At 47.8% G+C, this 17,508-nt stretch overlaps 1 protein-coding gene across 5 annotated transcripts in view; it reads right to left on the bottom strand.

Annotated features, from left to right (window-relative positions):
• Positions 1-17,508, bottom strand: part of CACNA1D (calcium voltage-gated channel subunit alpha1 D) — a gene marked incomplete at its 5' end in the record, with an annotated part of 425,478 nt that overhangs the window by 291,451 nt on the left and 116,519 nt on the right. For 4 of the 5 annotated variants that reach the window (XM_080805954.1, XM_080805952.1, XM_080805955.1 and 1 more), the window contains 2 exons: positions 2,728-3,037; positions 5,046-5,181. In XM_080805954.1, coding sequence (XP_080662080.1) covers positions 2,728-3,037; positions 5,046-5,112 — 377 coding nt within the window. Of the gene's footprint in view, positions 1-2,727; positions 3,038-5,045; positions 5,182-17,508 lie in introns of those variants that run through there. The other variant, XM_080805951.1, reaches the window with a different exon arrangement.

Consider the following 17,508-nt stretch of genomic DNA (forward strand, 5'->3'; position numbering starts at 1 on the left):
TGAGTATTAAAGCTTTCAGGATGTGAACAGAGCCTTCTCCATTCATCCTGATATCCTTCTGGGAAATCCAAAAATGCTGAAGGAAACAAATGCCCCTACCTCCCTGTGGATACCCTGAGTCTTATGAAAAAGCACCCCTTTAAAGTGTTTCGACACTCACTGAAATAAGGACAAGGAACGACTTTCTTTTCTTACTAATTTTGATGGGTTTATTTTTAAAGCCAATTAGCTTTCATTCATATTTATTCTTTTACCTCATCTAGTATTAAAAAATCTCTTATCCAAGGATCCAAGCTCAAGACAGTCCCCCTTCAGAAGACATCAGGATCCTCTTTTCGTTTTTCTTCTTTTTTTTTTTTGCCACTCCTACTGCAATTTTAAAAGCCAACTGCCCCACTGTTATCTTACAGAGAAAACACACCCTCTGGTCTCTCCCATCCCCTCCATACCACCATTCTTCCTTTTTAGTTCCCAATACCTAAATGATAGACCAGCAAATCCAAGAAATACCAATGCTATTCAGGAAAGCCAAACACTTTTTTTTTTCCCCTTATGGGGGTCTGATTTCAGCTGCCAAGTGTTGATGGTTAATTATCTCACTGCCCCCGAGATTTTTACAAGCCACACACAACAGAGCAATAGAGAAATAGATGGGTCGGCTCCCAAAAAGTCCTTCTGATAAGGCAAACACTCCTCATTCCCCCAAGATGCAGGACACTCTTGCCTTGTCTGGGTATAGAGACCAGCAAGGTTCTCACTCTCCCAGTGCGGACTGGCCCTGGCACAGCTGGCTTTCCGAGGATTTCTATGACCTGCTCCCTGAACTAGAAGGGAACTGTCACTGGGAAAGACAAACAGATCGTATGTTGTTTAAAGATCCGTTCTACAGACTGTCCCATTTGTAGGCAGGCTTCTCCCTGCACTGGCAGCCACATCCCCTAGTTCCTGTACACATGTGTCCGGCCGTGCGGGAAAGGGAGTCAGCGGCATGGTCCAGGAATTCATTCCATACACATACATTGCGATACACGCATTTCCGTGCACGAAGAGAAACAGTGTCAGGCCTCCCACCTTACTCCACATGCAATGAAGGACCCCAGAGAGGGCTCTGCTCACCCAAAGTCATGTCAAGCCGACCTCAGGAGGAGGAGATCTCTCTGGCTGAGTGCAACCATGCTTCTGCCTGCAGCGATGCCATCGAGGCACGCCCCCATGTGCCTAGCTGCCTCTGGGCTGACACTAGCGTTCATTCTCAGACTAGAAGAGAACTTACAACAGAAAACAGGTCCACGCGTCCCCAGCTATGCGAGAGACACCATAACTCCCTCTAGAGAGCGGACATCCGTTCTAAAAAGGAAAAGCACACGAAAACCCCTCAAATCCTACCCTCGCCTTTGGCTGCCCTCTCCAAAACCTTTCTCAACAAAGTTACCTCATTTTAACTTGCGTCCGTGAGCACAGAAAACCACCAGCTACAAGAGAAGGCCTGCAAAGAGCAGCCCAGCTAGGTGCCCAGGTTCTAAGGGGGTTACAGCTCCACCTTCCAGCTGGTGGCCAAGATCCTCCCTTTTGAGCTCCTTCACCCTAGGGGTGCTGGGGAAAGCCTGACCTTCACACTCCTTCTTATGCTTAGGAGCTACTCGAAGGCTCCTGTCAGCCCCAAATACACTTCTGGGAAAAGGAAATGCTTTGTTTTACCCAGACCAGTGAATCATCTGACTAATTAGAAAGCCATTTGCTCAGAAAGGAGGCCTCAGTCAACGTTTTTGGAGGGTGGCAGTAACTGGAGACTGGCTTCCAGATTTGGGGAAGGGGTGAGCAGGCCGAGCACCCCGGTTTTCCAAGATCTGGGACGTTAACAACCATCCTGGGGCATTTGGAGTTCAGTTTTAAAAATACATAGGAGACACTCAGAAATGTAACTCCAGTCCAAGGACACAGACAGAATGTTTTATAAAGGCAGCAACTGCAAATTCCCCCACTGACAGACTGCTCTCTAGCTCACAAGGGCTCTGGAAGGAGAGGCACACACAAGCCTCTCCCTCCACATGCTCCCTCACGCTCACGTTTCAAATGCTTTTTTGGAACATGTCAAAAGGAAATTCCAGGAAGTCATAGCATTGATGAGCAAATTGCTCCCTCCCTATGAAGCAAGTGTTCATATTTGTAGCTACCTGAACGATCAGATCAGCAAATGTCAGAGCTGGAAGCAACCTCAGCCGTAATGGGGAGTTGCAGAAAAAAAATTCTAAACATCAGAATGGGAAGATGCCACTAGAGGTCAAAAATGTATCTATTTCTAGCGAAGTCTCGTACAGTCTTTTTGTTTTAAATCAGCATACCTCATTTGCAAGAGGTTCGATGCCTATCACAGCCCCAAAAGCAATGGTGGGTTTAAACTAATCACCGAGTGTCAAATGACCAAAGGTCAGTTTCCTATTTGACTGCCACTTTGAAGTTTTTGTCGCCCCCTCCCTCCATCACAACACACACACACACACACACACACACACACAGCTAAATATACCCAGAGAGCCACCCCTCTGCACCCTGAGGAGATGGAAAGGTATATACAATGAGACCCTGTCCACAGAGCACAGAGCTTTCCCCTTGTTCACATCCCAGACGGCTATGACTTTGTAAGTGCCATTTCAGAAAGCAGATCCTTTTAAAGAACAGATGTTCAAGAGAAAATGAGAAAGACTTCCCCCCCAAAAAAAAGGATACTTCCATTCCACTATACTAATGCAGGCTCTTCGGATGGGGTTATTGAGTGACAAACAGAAAAGGGCGCGGGCAGGTCGGCTGTTGGACGAGTTACCCTGTTTTTTGCTCTTGGCGTATTGCTGACGTTTTCTTTGGGAGAGAGATCCCACAGGTGGGGGTGCGGAGGTGCTCATAGTCTGGGCAGCCTTGGCCTGTCTGGCAGCATCGATTGCAGCTTGCCAAGATAGGACGGTTTGCTTGGAGCTATTCGGCTGAGAAGTTGGTCCTTCACCAGAAAGAGGGAGTCTGGTGCCTCTTGCATAGTTTGCCTCTGGGAAGAAGGAGAAAAGGAAAAATGAACAAACAAACAAACAAACAAACAAAAAATGAGAATCCAGTCTCAGGAAAAAAGCAAAGGCTGTCTCCCATCAATAACGGGGGGTGGGGGGGTATGGTTCCCATGTTTCCATGGGGAACCTCATGTCCTATTTTTCAGAAGCAGGAATGTGGTCAACCAGAGCAGGAAAAGAAGTGCTCGTGCTGGGTCCTGGGCGCCACTGAACCACCGGTGCTGGGTCCTGGGCGCCAGTGAACCACCGGTGCAATGGGGTGGGCTCCTTTCTATATTCATGGTTTCCCAGGGACTCTGCTGGTGCCCTTCTTCAAACTGAGGCCATCCACATTTATTCCACCTTTTCTGACATTTAAAAACCCATGGATCTCTAATGAGTTAACAGATAGGCACAATAGCTTTTCTCCAAAATAACTACCACCAGGGGGGGAAAAAAAGGCAGTGCCAATAACTCAGTAGTCTTAATCATTTTCAGGATGTCACTCCAACATCTCTGTACAGCCACAAATGCATGTTTTTCGGCATAGGAAAAAAAAAAAAAGAACTCCTCCACTGGCACCAGGGCAATACCAAAAGCCCCATAACAAATATCTAGATTATGCACTGACACTTCCTGCAAATGAAAATTCATGATGCTTGGGACTCATTTCCTCCACAGGCTTCCGAAAACAGAAAACATCTTTAGGGCTTTTTTGCATTTTAAATTGCAGCCGCAGCAGCCAAGCCAGCATCCAGAGATACAGTCAAGGCAGACAGCCTGCACCCCTACCCCTAGGAAAGACAGGATGGATTATGCCAGGGGCCCTCAAGGCCCAAGCAGGAGTCACCGAAGTGCAGGCTGGCATCTAGGTACAGGGCAGAACCCCAAAGGGGCTCCAAGTGCAAAGCCCCCTCTGACTTTGGGTCAGGCCTCCACCTAAGGCAGGTCTCCCAGGCACTTGCCTACCTTGAGTCACAACCTCCTTACTGAGACAAAAGTCAAAGTGAGAGTGGTAGCAAAGATAGAGGATGGGCCGTTGCAAAACCAATTCTTGCTAAGTAAAGAACGAGAGAGTCGAAGCAAGCACAGGTCTGCCTGCCCAGCAACCCGAGAAGAGGGCCACCGGCCAGGGGCAGCAGCAGTCCCCAGCTGGAAACCGAGCTGGAGAGGAATCGTGCGGAGCCTTCCCTTGGGAAGCGCTCTCCGGAGAAGGCTGTGAGCCCACTGAGGTTGGGGGGTGGGGGAGCGCCCCCCCCCCCCGGCCTCCAAGGAGGAGGTAGGAGGGCTGACCAGAAGCTGTTACAGGCGCGGTCTCTACCCAGCCCGCCCGGCGTGGTGGCTGCACGTGGTGCCCAGGCCGGGCTGGGGAGGGGAGCCCCACAGCGGCCGCGACTCCCCGGGCATTGCTAGGTTACCGACGTGTGCACCGCGGCGCTGGGAGCGGGAATACTCTCCTCCCGACCCCCTGGCCGAGATTCCGAGACCCGGCCTCCCTCTCCAGGGGCGGGGTGTGCTTCACCCACCGACGCGAAGAGGGAAACCGGGCAATCCTAGAATTTTCCGGATGCCACTGGAGACCAGGGGGCGGGGAAGGAGGGGAAGGCGAGAAGAGGCTGAAAAGGGGGCTCAGGCTGAGGACTAACAGCCATCCCCCCTTCCATCGCTCGCAAGCGTTGGAGGAAAGTTGAGCCCGAGGACACTGAACCCGAATCACCTCGGCTCGCCGCCCCTCCGGCGGCACAGTACTCCAAGGACTCCACGGCCGCCCCCACCCCACAAATGCAGAATTAACTCTGACATTCAAGGCCTGAAGGGGAGAACGGAGTGGCTGTCACGCATCTCCCCTTTCTATGTAGATGGCACCGAGCTAGAAGCATCCTTTCCAACCCCCTCAACCCACCCAGCGCATCAGAGACGGGAGGGGGTGGGAAGGGAGAGGGGGTGGGAAGAGGAGGACCATGACAAGGATGAGATTTGGCAGCGGGTGCCCAGGCTCTGGCTGCTCACCGTTCGCGTGGTCCGCTTGCTGCTGCCGTTGATGGTGCATGTTTTTCATCATCATCATCATCATCATCCACGAACATTTATTGAGCGCCTACTGTGTGCAGGGCACGGTGCTGGGCGTTGGGGCGGGGGAGGAACGGGTAAGGGGGTGACCAATAGATAGGAGCCGCGGTCCCTGCCCTTATTGTCGCTTCAGCAGGGGGTGGGGAGGAACGGGGACAGATAGCAGAAAATAAGAATAATTTGTAAAAACCGCTCGCCACCCACGCTCCTTCTTTTTCAAAAATGGAGCAAAATAAACTTTTTTAAAAAAATAAGATAAGATGTATATATTATCTTAATAATATATACATGTAATTTTTTGCTGCAAAGGAGAATTGGCTTGGTCCCCTCCTCTAGCGGAGGGACGCCGCGGAGATGCCGGCCCGGCCGCCGGGGCCGCTCGGAGCGCCCCCCATGCCCGCCCGCCCGCCGCGGTGCCCGGTGCCCGCCGCCGCCGCCGCCGCCCGCGCCGCCGCTGGCTCGGGACCGCGGGCGCCCCGAGCTCACATCCGGGGACGGAGGCGCTCGCTCGCTCGCTCGCTCCGCGCCCGCCGCGCCGCGCCGCACGCCGGCTTCGCCCTGGCGACGCTGCGCGCCCGCCGCCGCCGTCCCCTCCCTCCCCCCCGCCCGCCGAGCCTCCCACGGGCCGCGCCGCGCCCCAGGGGCCGGGCCCGGCCCGCGGCTGTCCCCGCTCGGCCCGCGCGCCCGGGGTGGCCGCCGCGTGGGGCTCGGGGTACCGCCACCCCGCCTGGCTCGGAGGACCCGCGGGCGCCAAAGGGTTAAGCGCGCTCCGGCCGCCGGCAGCCGCTTAACCCCCTGCGCGCCGCAGCGTGCTCCGGGCTGTCGCCCGACTGAGGTGGGCGGGGCCTGCGGAGCCCGCGGACGCCGGGTGCGGATTAACCGCTCCTCCCCTTCATTTCGGCGGGGCGGGGATGGGGATGGGAATGGGGTGGGAAGGGGGAGAGCGGGAGAGTGCGCTGCTTAGGCTCGCGCGCTGGCCTCAGCCCTCGGCGTCCTTCTCCTCCGCACACCTGGAGGAGGCCCCGCCCCCTGGGAGCCCAGGTGCCCGCGGGCGGTCGTCTCGGGGTGGAGGGGCTTTGCCAGGCTCGCTCCATACTCCCGCTCCTGCTTCCTCTGGCTTTTCCTGGTTGCGGGGGGATGGGGGAGCCCTGCTCTCTCGAGAGCATTCACTGTCCCAGGTAAGGGCACCTGGAGATCTAACCGGGTTTCTAGAGTGTCCCCCCCTCTAACCCGGGCCGGGTCTGGCGCTACTGTGGGCCCAAAGATTCGGGGAGTGACTAGGGGACGTTCTGTCTGCGTCTCCCCCCCCCCCCAACGTGTGTTTGCGGGCAGGTACAAGGAAGTAAAGGCCAAGGTCTTTCAAACAGCGAGTGTTGGTTAAAGGAATAGGTAGTACGCTAAAACTGCGGCCTCTCGTGTGGCAGCGGAGGGGAGTACCTTCACTGTCGCGTATTTGGGGTGGGGGTTTCTGCCAAGGGCAGCTCCTGTCTAGAGGGGAAAGTACCGTATCTAGTGGATGACTGATTATTTCTCATTTAGCGTTGTGCTGGCTGTTGGAGAAGGGCTTCTGCTTTACTTCACAAGATTCGATTTATTTGCTTTTGTTCCGATCTGCATGTTCCTACAGCGTTTTAGAACGTCTGAGAACAGCGTCTTTAAAACAAAAAGCTCAGCGTGACTTAAGAAAATAAGAAGCGTTTATGGGAAGGTGCTCCTTGGCCAAAGAAAGCGCTCTGGGCATCAATTGTTGGGGGCCACCTGGGGAGAGAGAGTAGGGACCAAACATAAGGCTTTCCAGGGGCCTTCCTGAGAGGGGCAGGAGGACGGAAGGATAAAAACAATCAGGCGCCTTGTCCCTTTCTCCTCTTTTGTTGTTGTTGTTTCACTTTTGCTTTTTGGAGAGGTGGCAAGGGAGGGGAAGAGCTCTGTGGCCTAGCAGTATGCCTGCTCCTGAACCCAAATCTGAAGGGACAGAAGATGGTTGCCTTCAAAGAACTTTCCCATCCACAGACCTTGAGTGCTGATGCCAAGTATCAAATTCATTTATCTGTCCCCTCCAGACTTCAAGGTCTAAAGCCCTCCCTCTATTCTGCAAAGTCCCACCCTGATATTTGTTCACAATTCAGGTCAGCCAGCGTGTATAAGACACTTGTTAAGAACAGGATCTAGGCTAGGTGTTGTCAGGCCAAATCCACGGTACATCCTCTCCCTCATGGAGATACAACCTAGGGAAGGACGAAGAGTGTGGGTGCATCTGTAGTACTATGTGGAACACAGGAGCTGTAATAGGTATGAAGAAAATGCCACAAAAACATCAAAGAGATTCATTCGAGATGTTTTCACTGAAGACATGGCATTCTGATTCTTAGAAATTGATGAGGGGAGGAAAGGGGAGGAGCGAGGTGATGGAGCACAGGGCGATTTTAAGGCACTGAAGCTGTTCTGTATGATACTGTCATGAATGGAGTACACTATGCCTCTGTCAGAACCCATAGAAAGTACAACACAAAGAGTAAACCCTAATGTAAATTATGGGCTTATATAACAATGTACTTATAACAATGTATCAATATTGGCTCATCAATTGTAACAAATGTGGCACACTCATCCAAGATGTTACTAATAGGAGAAACAGTTGGGAGAGAGAGTGTATGGGAACTCTGCACTTTCTCTCCAATTTTTCTGTAAACCTAAAACTGCTCTTAAAAAATAAAGTCTATTAAAAACAGGTGACTAATTTTATTGGGCACAAGTGGAGTGAGAGGAATGAGCTTTGGGGGAAAGAGTGAAGGCGGGGGAGACCCAAGTCCAGGGTGGGATGCGTTTGAAAAGAAGCAGGAGTGCAGGTTGGAGGGGCAGGCCTCCCAGGCTGGGGGAGGAAGGAGGCTGGGATGACACAAAGCCAGTCAAGAAGGCTTGCTTGCTTGCTAAGTAATCCAGATTTATCTTCTCTGCAGTGGGAGCCAGTGAAGTGGCAGGATTATATTGTGACTCGGGTCTCCGGGTTTTATACTTTAGATCTTAAGGTATTCGTGGAATTAGAGTTTTTAACATTGTTCCATCCAGATTCTGAGTCCCATTTTCACAATGTCTCCAGCCAGCTTTCTTTGGGGGGTGGGGGGTGGAGAGACTTGATTCAGCACAGCTCTGAATGCTTTGGCCCACTGGGTAATTTAAATACTTATATTCCCAAGCTAATACGAATGACTGAATAAATAAATAATAGCTAATATTTTTTAAAGGCTTCCTATGTCCCAGGACCCAGTATAAACACTTTACATGTATGAACTCATGTAATTCTCATAACAAGTCCAGGAGACAAGGCCTATTAACACCCTCATTTTACAGATGACAAAACCAAGACACGGAGGAGTTAAAGGACCTGCCCCAAACCAGACGATTATTTAGTGGCTGGGAGGATAAGACCCAAGAAAGGCTAGAATAAAAGGCAGCCACATGTGATAAGACCCAATTATGTCACAAACATGCTCTTGTGGGGCTTTAATCCCCATGCCCTCATATATAAAACACTCCCATTTAAAGGCACTGAGCAGGCATTCTGGAAGTGGTTCCGTGCATGTATTTCATTTTTTAAAAAACCTTGGGCACCTGGGTGGCTCAGTCGTTTAGGCATCTCCCTTCAGCTCAGGTCATGATCATAGGGTCCTGGGATAGTGTCCCCCAATGGGATCCCTGCTCGGCACGGTGCCTGCCTCTCCCTCTTCCTGCTGTTCCCCCTGCTTGTGCTCTCTCTCTGTGTGTCAAATAGATAAATAAAATCTTAAAAAACAAAAAAACAAACCAAAAAAACCTTGCTGCTACCCCAGTCCAGAGCCTTGCCACCTCACACCTCTAGATCACTAACTAGATGCCCTAAATCCATTCAGTAATAACACATCCTGTGCTCAGAAAAACACCATGCCACTTCCCTAACAAAAAAAAAAAAAAAAAAGGCTGATTCCTCCTTCCTTCCATGTCCAAACTAAAAATCCTCTGACTAGCTTTCAACCTTATCGCCTCGCACCATTCACCTTTACCATGGTCAGCAGTCTCATTAGGCCGTGAACATGCTGTGCTCATTTCTGACTCTCTGCCCTGGCTTGTGTTTATTCGCTGACCTGAAATCCTGCCTTGCCGACCTCTAACTAAACCCTGCCTACCTAACAAGTCCCCAGCAAGTCCCTGCCTCCTCCCAGAAGCCTTCTTTGATTTCTCCAGCCACAGTAAACACATGTGTGCCCACCCCTGCCTCCACCACCCCGTCCCTAAAGGCCTACAGCACCTGGTTATCCCTTCGATTACATGCCTTCTTGTGTCCTGTTTAATTACTCCTTGGCTATGAATCCTGTGTCTCCAACCATGGTGTAGGTCCTTAAGTCCCTGCCCCCACTGCCAAGTGTTCTGCTCACAGCAGGCACAAAACACTCTGATTAATCTGCACTGGATCACAAAAGCCCACAGATATCACTAGAAATTGTCAGCTAATATTTACAAAAATCCCATAAGTTTATGGCAGGACATTTGGCCCTTAGATGGTAAAAACAAACAAACAAACAAATCCTAAAGGTTATATGCGGAGCATACCTATAAACAAACTGAAGTTGGGTCTCTGATTCTCTGCGTTCTCAGGCCTTCCTGCTAAGATGATAGCTCTGACCCCCTAACCACCAGACAAGAAGAAAAAGGGTACAGGACACATGTTCCAGGTAAAGGAATGGTATGCACAGAGTTTGGCCCCAAAGTCCAGAACATGTGCAGAAATCAGTAACGTGGTTATGCTGCGACATGGGGGTAACTTCAGAGATGGTGATATTAAGTGAAGGGGATGGTGGAAATTCCCAAACATCTGGCTCAACAGTCAGGGTGTCCTCCTGTGGTCTAGTGGTTCTCAAGCCCTTTGGTCTCAGGATGTCTTTACACTCTTAAAAGTTATGGTACACATTGGGGCACCTGGGAGTCCTGGAATCAAGCCCCACATTGAGTCCCGTGTAGGGCTCCGTGCTCAGTGGAGAGTCTGTGTCAGGATTCTCTCTCTCTCTCTCTCTCTCTCTCTCTCTGCCTCCCTCCCCCTGCTTGCTCTCTCTCTCTCTCTAGAATAAATAAATCTTAAAGATAAACTATGGTAGACCTCAAAGAGCTTTTGCTGGATAGATTTTATCAATCGGTATTTATCTGTAAAATTTGAACTAAGAACATTTAAAAATCATTTATCATCCACTTAAAAATAGTAATAAGCCCATTACATGTTAACATTTTTTTAAAGAAAAGTTTCTATAATTCCCAAAACAAAATAGTGAGAAGAAGAGCATTCCTTTACATTTCTGCAAATCTCTTTACTGCCCGGCTGAAAAGAAGACACCTGGATTCTCATACATTCAATCCACAGTGACAGGATGTTGGGCTGATGTGTATGAGGAATATCCAGCCCTATACAGATATCTAGTTGGAAGAGGGAGAACCATTTTAATAGCCTTTTCAGATAATTGTAGATATACTCCTTTGCTATGACATTAAACTTGACTTTTAAAGGTTAGTTGAAATGTGGAATCTGAAACCATAGCAGTGAAACTTCTCATACTGTTACATTAAAATCTACCAGTTTATATTGTACTTTGAATGGATCTTGTTACTCATGCATAATTTGGTAACACACATTGGTCATTTGGAAAATATTGGTTCACTGAGGTACACAGACTTTCCAAATGTTGACACATCTCATTATACAGCATAAAAGAAAACCCCACATTCATTGTTATCGCCACCAATCTCTTCAGAAAGTCTTTAAATATTGGGAAGCTGTCAAGCTCTCAGTGGTAGATAGAAGTTTTTCAAAGTTCTAATTTTCACCTGAAAGCTCAAATTTTATAATTGGCACAAATACTGTCAAGTTTTTTCTTTGAGGTGACTGGCTCACTTCACTCATTTTCAGGAAAATAACTGCCAAAGACTTAGGTATGAATAACCGAAATTTGTCAGTAAAAAAATGGTGTTCCATGGAAAAAGCAACCCATTCAAACTATCACAAAGAAAGACAACCACTGTATTCAGCAGAGATGTTTTATGTATATGTCCTAGTTTGTCACCTGGAGTATTAAGAAGACATCTACACAAGGGTTGAGATATAATAAAACTAATAATTTTTACTGCTTCATCAAGGAGATTCTTAAATAGAATTGGCAACATTTTTACTGTGAATAAATGGCAGACATTGTGCATAATGCAACGTTCCCCAGTATACTTTAATGTCCCTGCCTTGATTCATGCTAAGACACCAGCAGTTTAAACTACTGTTGAATTTGCACATACCAACACTCTAGAAAAGACAAAAAAGTCTTAATGTTGCTATGCAAATAGATCTGACCTTTAGAGGTCCCTTGAAAGGGTTTTAAGTCTCCACAGCTGGAGTCACTAGATAACCTACAAGATGCTCAAATATTTCCCAGGACATATTTATACTAAAAAATTACCATTTATTTGAAATTCAAACTTAATTGGGTGTCCTATATTTTATTATTTTTTTAAAAGATTTATTTATTTATTTGGCAGAGAGAGAGGGAGAGAGAGATCACAAGTAGGCAGAGAGGCAGGCAGAGAGAGAGGGGGAAGCAGGCTCCCTGCTGAGCAGAGAGCCCCATGCGGGGCTCAATCCCAGGACCCTGAGATCATAACCTGACCAAAGGCAGAGGCTTTAACCCACTGAGCCACCCAAGCACCCCAAGTGTCCTATATTTTAATTTGCTTCAACTGGCAAACTTACTTCTCGGGGTCTACAGACCACACCTTAAACATAGCTACTATGGGGTCATTTGGAGCAGAAAAGTAGTATCAGATTTGTGCTTCATGAGAACAGCTCTAAACACAGTAGGCAAGATGGATCCGAGGGTGGAAAGATTTGTAGGTGCAGGACACTTTGATGTTACTTCTTTTTTTTTTTTTTAAGATTTTATTTATTTATTTGACAGAGAGAGATCACAAGTAGGCAGAGAGGGAGGGGGAAGCAGGCTCCCTGTGGAGCAGAGAGCCCCATGTGGGGCTCGATCCCAGGACCCTGAGATCAGGATCTGAGCTGAAGGCAGAGGCTTAACCCACTGAGCCACCCAGGTGCCCCCATTCTGATGTTACTTCTTTTTTTTTTTTTTTTTAAGATTTTATTTATTTGACAGAGAGACAGAGGTCACAAGTAAGCAGAGAGGCAGGCAGAGAGAGAGAGAGAAAAACAGGCTCCCTGCTGAGCAAAGAGCCCGATGTGGGGCTCAATCCCAAGACCCTGAGATCATGACCTGAGCCGAAGGCAGAGGCTTAACCCGCTGAGCCACCCAGGCGCCCCCTGATGTTACTTCTTAAGGGTAGTTGCTCAGAGGGGCAATGCTATTCTAAGCTTGGGGAAAACAAACAAACAAACAAAAAACAGAAAAACCTGCCAAAAGCAGCTCCCAGCCTGGTGGGGGTCTTGATCCCCTACCAAGCCACCCTCCTTCCAACACCCTCCCCCTTTCAGGTCTTCTTGATTGTAACTGACTTAGCCCTCACCCAGCACTATTTTGCCTTCTTGCTTCGGCAAAATGGAAAGTAGACGCCAGCTGGTCATTATCCTTCATCAGCTAACTTCCCTTGAAGAACGCGATTTACATTTCACATCAAACTAAGTAATTCCCGTTCCTTTAACTGGTTCATTCCCGTCCCCCTTGACCCAATTCTTAAATCTTATCTAGGACTCTCTGATGCACTAAATCCTCTCTGTTTCCCCGGTTGGAAAGTCCTGGCAGAGCCTAGTGGGCACAGTCAACTCCCCATTATCCACACTGACTGAGGGAAGCTATGAAGGGGGCACGCCTTAAGTTTCCCATCTGTGAAATAAACTGGGTCATAAAACATGATCTCTAAAGGTTCTTAGCATTCTAATGTGGTGCATCAGCTTAGATTTTAGAGTCAGATTTGTAAGGGGCTCTAATCCAGGTCTTGCAGGCCACCAGCTACGTTATTTGGGGAAGTCATTTACCCTTCCCGGGGTAAAACAGGAATAACACCACCCATCTAATTGATTTATTGCAAAGATTTAAAACAATATTGGAGAGCTTCTGATGCATACTATCAAGTTGAATCATGGGCCTTATATCAATTCAAGTAGAGGCAGTTACAGAGAGAGAAAGGAAGAGAGGAACAGAGGGCACCATTTAAATAATGGTATCAGGAGTCTGTCCTTCCCTCCACTTGGTTTTAGTTCTTACCTCTAGGCCCTGACTTTAACTCCTTACCCCATTAATATCAATCCTTTTTAAACACTTTTTTAAAGGTTTTATTTATTTATTTGAAAGGCAGAGATCGCAAGTAGGCAGAGAGGAAAGCAGAGAGAAAGGGGGAAGCAGGCTCCCCGCTGAGCAGAGAGCCCGATGTGGGGCTCTATCCCAGGACCCTGGGATCATGACCTGAGCTGAAGGCAGAGGCTTAACCCACTGAGCCACCCAGGCGTCCCAATATCAATCCTTTTTGTTAACAGCATCCTGTCATTCAGTATAGTCCCAAAACAACAGAACACACTGGGGTGTTGTTGTTTTTTTTAAATAATCTTTGTATTTTGCTTACATTTAATTTCTGGTACATGCTTTAGGATATGAGACTCAACTGTCCATATTCATAACCCCAAATCAGATCAAGTAGAAGGGTGAAGATAATAATAAAATGGGTATTTACATACACGCACATAAGTGTAGTCCCATGGCACATGTTGAATGTGGACGTGAACACACATACACATACACACACACACACACACCCAACACTGGGTGTGGTCAACAGTATTGCCTGGCCACCTCTGGGTTAAAAGCATTAGCTAACCCCTGGAAATAAAACTGGTAGATTTCCACACTGTGATGGAAAAAAATCACACAGGTCTGTATCTTAATCAACTGCGGGAGCAAATTTATGAGGACAGGAAGTTGTTTGGGAGATTCAGTCAATAAATGTCAGAAATGTTATGGTTTAAACATTATAGTTTCGGGGTGCCTGGGTGGCTCAGTGGGTTAAGCCTCTGCCTTCGGCTCAGGTCATGATCTCAGGGTCCTGGGATTGAGCCCCGCATTGGGCTCTCTGCTCAGCAGGGAGTCTGCTTCCCCCAACTCTCTCTGCCTGCCTCTCTGCCTGCTTGTGCTCTCTGTCTGTCAAATAAATACATAAAATCTTAAAAAAAAATTATAATTTCCTCTCTGTTTCTTCAGAGCGGTTGTTTCAATATTCAATTCATGAAACAAAAACTGCAGGGAAACGGCCCCAGTACGTGTCAGACCTGGCTCCGTGTAATAGGTTGAGATGCTTCCATTTCTTACTTTAAGGAAAAAATCTAAGTCACAAAATCTTTGGTCCTGACATAAGTCTCTTCAGCTTCTAAATCAATGTGTTTGGTGACTATTAAGTAGGAAATGATAAAAATATTAAGAATCTTTGCTTTGTAAGTTTTACTAATAAAACCCTTAGAAATAAGCAACACAACTCTTGAGTGCTTTGTACCTCCCAAAAGCCAACATCCTCTATCACTAACGAAGTAGAGAGTACTTAGCCATTTCGGGAATAGTTTCTATCTGTTTGACAAAAATGCATTAAGAAAATGCAGTAACCTCTGCCTTGCTTCGTGATTATGGTCATTAAATGGATGCTAAAAATCGGAATTGGACCTTGATCTTGAAAATTTGATAAAATAGCCAGATCTTTAAAGATCCAAGGTTACTAGAACGTACACGCAGAAAAAAAATATGCCACTTCTTAAAAGGTTCCAAGTTGAGAGACTTTTATAAATGAAGAGGAACATTGCAGGAGCCAAAAATACTTATTTGAAGAAGACTCATTATACAAACTTAGATAACTCAGTAAGGATTATCTGTTTCGTGTTCTAATAACCAGGTTGGCACTGTGTTGCATCCAAAAATATGGACCTTCCCATTTGTCAGTTTTATCTTTTTTTTTTTTAGGTTGCTATTTTTAATTTGTGTTTATAATACACTGAAGACATCTTAGTCAATCATGTATTGAGCAAAATAATCACCATGGCAGGGAGACACACATGGTAGTCTTTATTGTCAACATGTCTTATAAAACTGAATAAATATTTGTTAGTGTTCCATTTTGATAAATACAAGAAACACATGGGGCTGAAAGGGAAACATATCAAGAGCTCCATAATTTTTCAAATACTGACACTACTCTAATGGTAAATAGCAAAGAATGCCAGGGTGAATGGGAGGGTTTTTGCAAACACACTACATCAGCCACAGACCAGACCTTTGATGTGGCCCAGCATCCAAGCAGCTAACAGACAGAACATTGGACATCTTTTCCCATGAAGCTAAATGCCCGAGTGGTGTAAAATGTCTTCCGGTTTCTTAACTTTCTGCCCAAAGTTTGCTCTCCGTCTCTTCCCTCCTCCCTTCCCTTTTCTCTTCCCCCACCCCTTCCCTTCAGCAGGTCCCTCCTTGGCTTCACTTCCCCGACCTTGCCTGACTAGGCTCCTCTCATCCCTCAGAGACCTTTCTTCTTGGAAGTTTCTACCCCCCAGCCCCTTCATTTTCACTCTCCAAATATTCCTCTGTAAATGTCCAGAATACCTCGATTATTACAGCTTACGGTGGACTGCTGAGGGCAAAGTGGATGGAAAGAATCCCATCGAAAGAGTTAGAAGGTTGGGGTTCTGGTTCTGGCCCCACTTTGCTGACGTCCTACAACTTGGCAATGGGACACGCTAGAACCAGAGAAAGGGCAGCAGGAGTGACAGGCTGGACTCCCGGCTCTCCTGATCATCGCCCCTGAAGGGCAGGATGACCTTCAGCATCCACAGTCTTCCTGAACGGGCTTCTCCCTCCTGAAGGACCGACCTCTCGAGGTCACAAGGAGCCGGAGGGCCACAGGAGACTGGGATGGGAAGGCGTTTTACAAAATACAAAGCACAAGAAAAGCAAAAGCACAAAAAGCAAAGCAAAGCACCCCTGACTGGACAGTATACTCCCCACAACGGCAGCATCAGCACCACCTGAGAACCTGCTAGAAACGCGAATTCTTCAGCGCACCCCAGACCTACTGAATCACACACTCTGACGTGGGGCCCAGCGCTCTGTATTTTAAGAAGTCCTCCAAGTGATTCTGATTCACACTAACACTTGAGAACACGGCACTCTACAGATGAACTGATTTTCATGAGATTTCTTCTGGTTGTAGCTTTCTGCATACAGTTCCGGGTAGATTCTGCCAGTGTGAGAAATGCAAATTCGCTTGTATCGTGCGAGGAGCATGATAACTCATGCTCTTCTGTCCTCTTCTTGATTCTCACGGGATCCTGGCAAAGTGATGCAACTGGGCCCATTTTAGGGAATCCCAGAGCCCCGATAATGTGGATGGCACAACTTACGCCTTTTTGGAGGGCTGGGAAATATTCGCTCACAAGGCCAGCCCTATGACTTGTTAGAAGCCTTCGAACTACAGTTTCAAGGATACCAGAAAAATCTGATTCTACATATTTCCACCCAGGGCACCGATGCCAGAAATTCCATCATGAAGGCTTAAAGCTTTTGTCCAATACCCGAAAGCCAGTATCCCGGGAAATACCACAGTAAGCCCTTTACTTCTCAGGTAAGGGAGAGGCAAGGAAGAGAATGTGAGAGTCTTGTTCTCAGGAAGGGGGATGCCCCCCCTACTTTGGGAAGCACACCCTAAAAGGAGGATCCAGGGTCACTACAGGTGATTTTGCTAACTTCACGGTTTTGCCAAAGGCCAGGTGTGCAAACAGAACCAGGTGTGGATCATAGGTGTATAGAAAACCTTAAGGACTGACTGGGCGGGGGGAGTAGTCACAGGCCGAAGGAGGAAAACCTGGGTAGACTAGCACAGAGAAGAACCAAATGGGCTGATTCTTACTCTGTGGTGCCCTTGGAAAGTTATCAAACCTCCCAAACTGTCAAAGAAATGGGTAGTCTAATTTTCTTTGGTCTTCTTCTTCCTTATCTGTGTCTTTGTTACACCGCTCACATGCAACATTGCATTTACTCATGGCAGCTCATTGAGGCGGAGAAAATCCCTCACTTCGCTGAGGAAGAAACGGGCAAGGCTACTGGCAATAGGGAGAAGAGTTTTGAACCCCGACTTAGATTTGAACCCCGATGTTCTGACTCCAAGCCCGCTTCTTTTGTCTCGATGTGTATTTTCAGTCTCTTTCGCAGCCTCCTGCCAAGACGATCTGTGCATTCCTGCTCAGCTCTCGTGGTCCCTAGGGCAGAGGGTTGCTGGGGCCCCGGAGCCCTGGTGCAGAACCTGAATCCCAGGCCGCCATTGTCAGAGCAGGTCCCCAATCTGCTCCCACTGTGTACCTCCTGCCTGCTTTTTAGAGCACAGAGCTTAACGACTCCACAGATGGGCAACTCTG

Source organism: Martes martes, assembly GCF_963455335.1.
Source record: "Martes martes genome assembly, chromosome: 1".
Lineage (NCBI taxonomy): Eukaryota > Metazoa > Chordata > Mammalia > Carnivora > Mustelidae > Martes > Martes martes.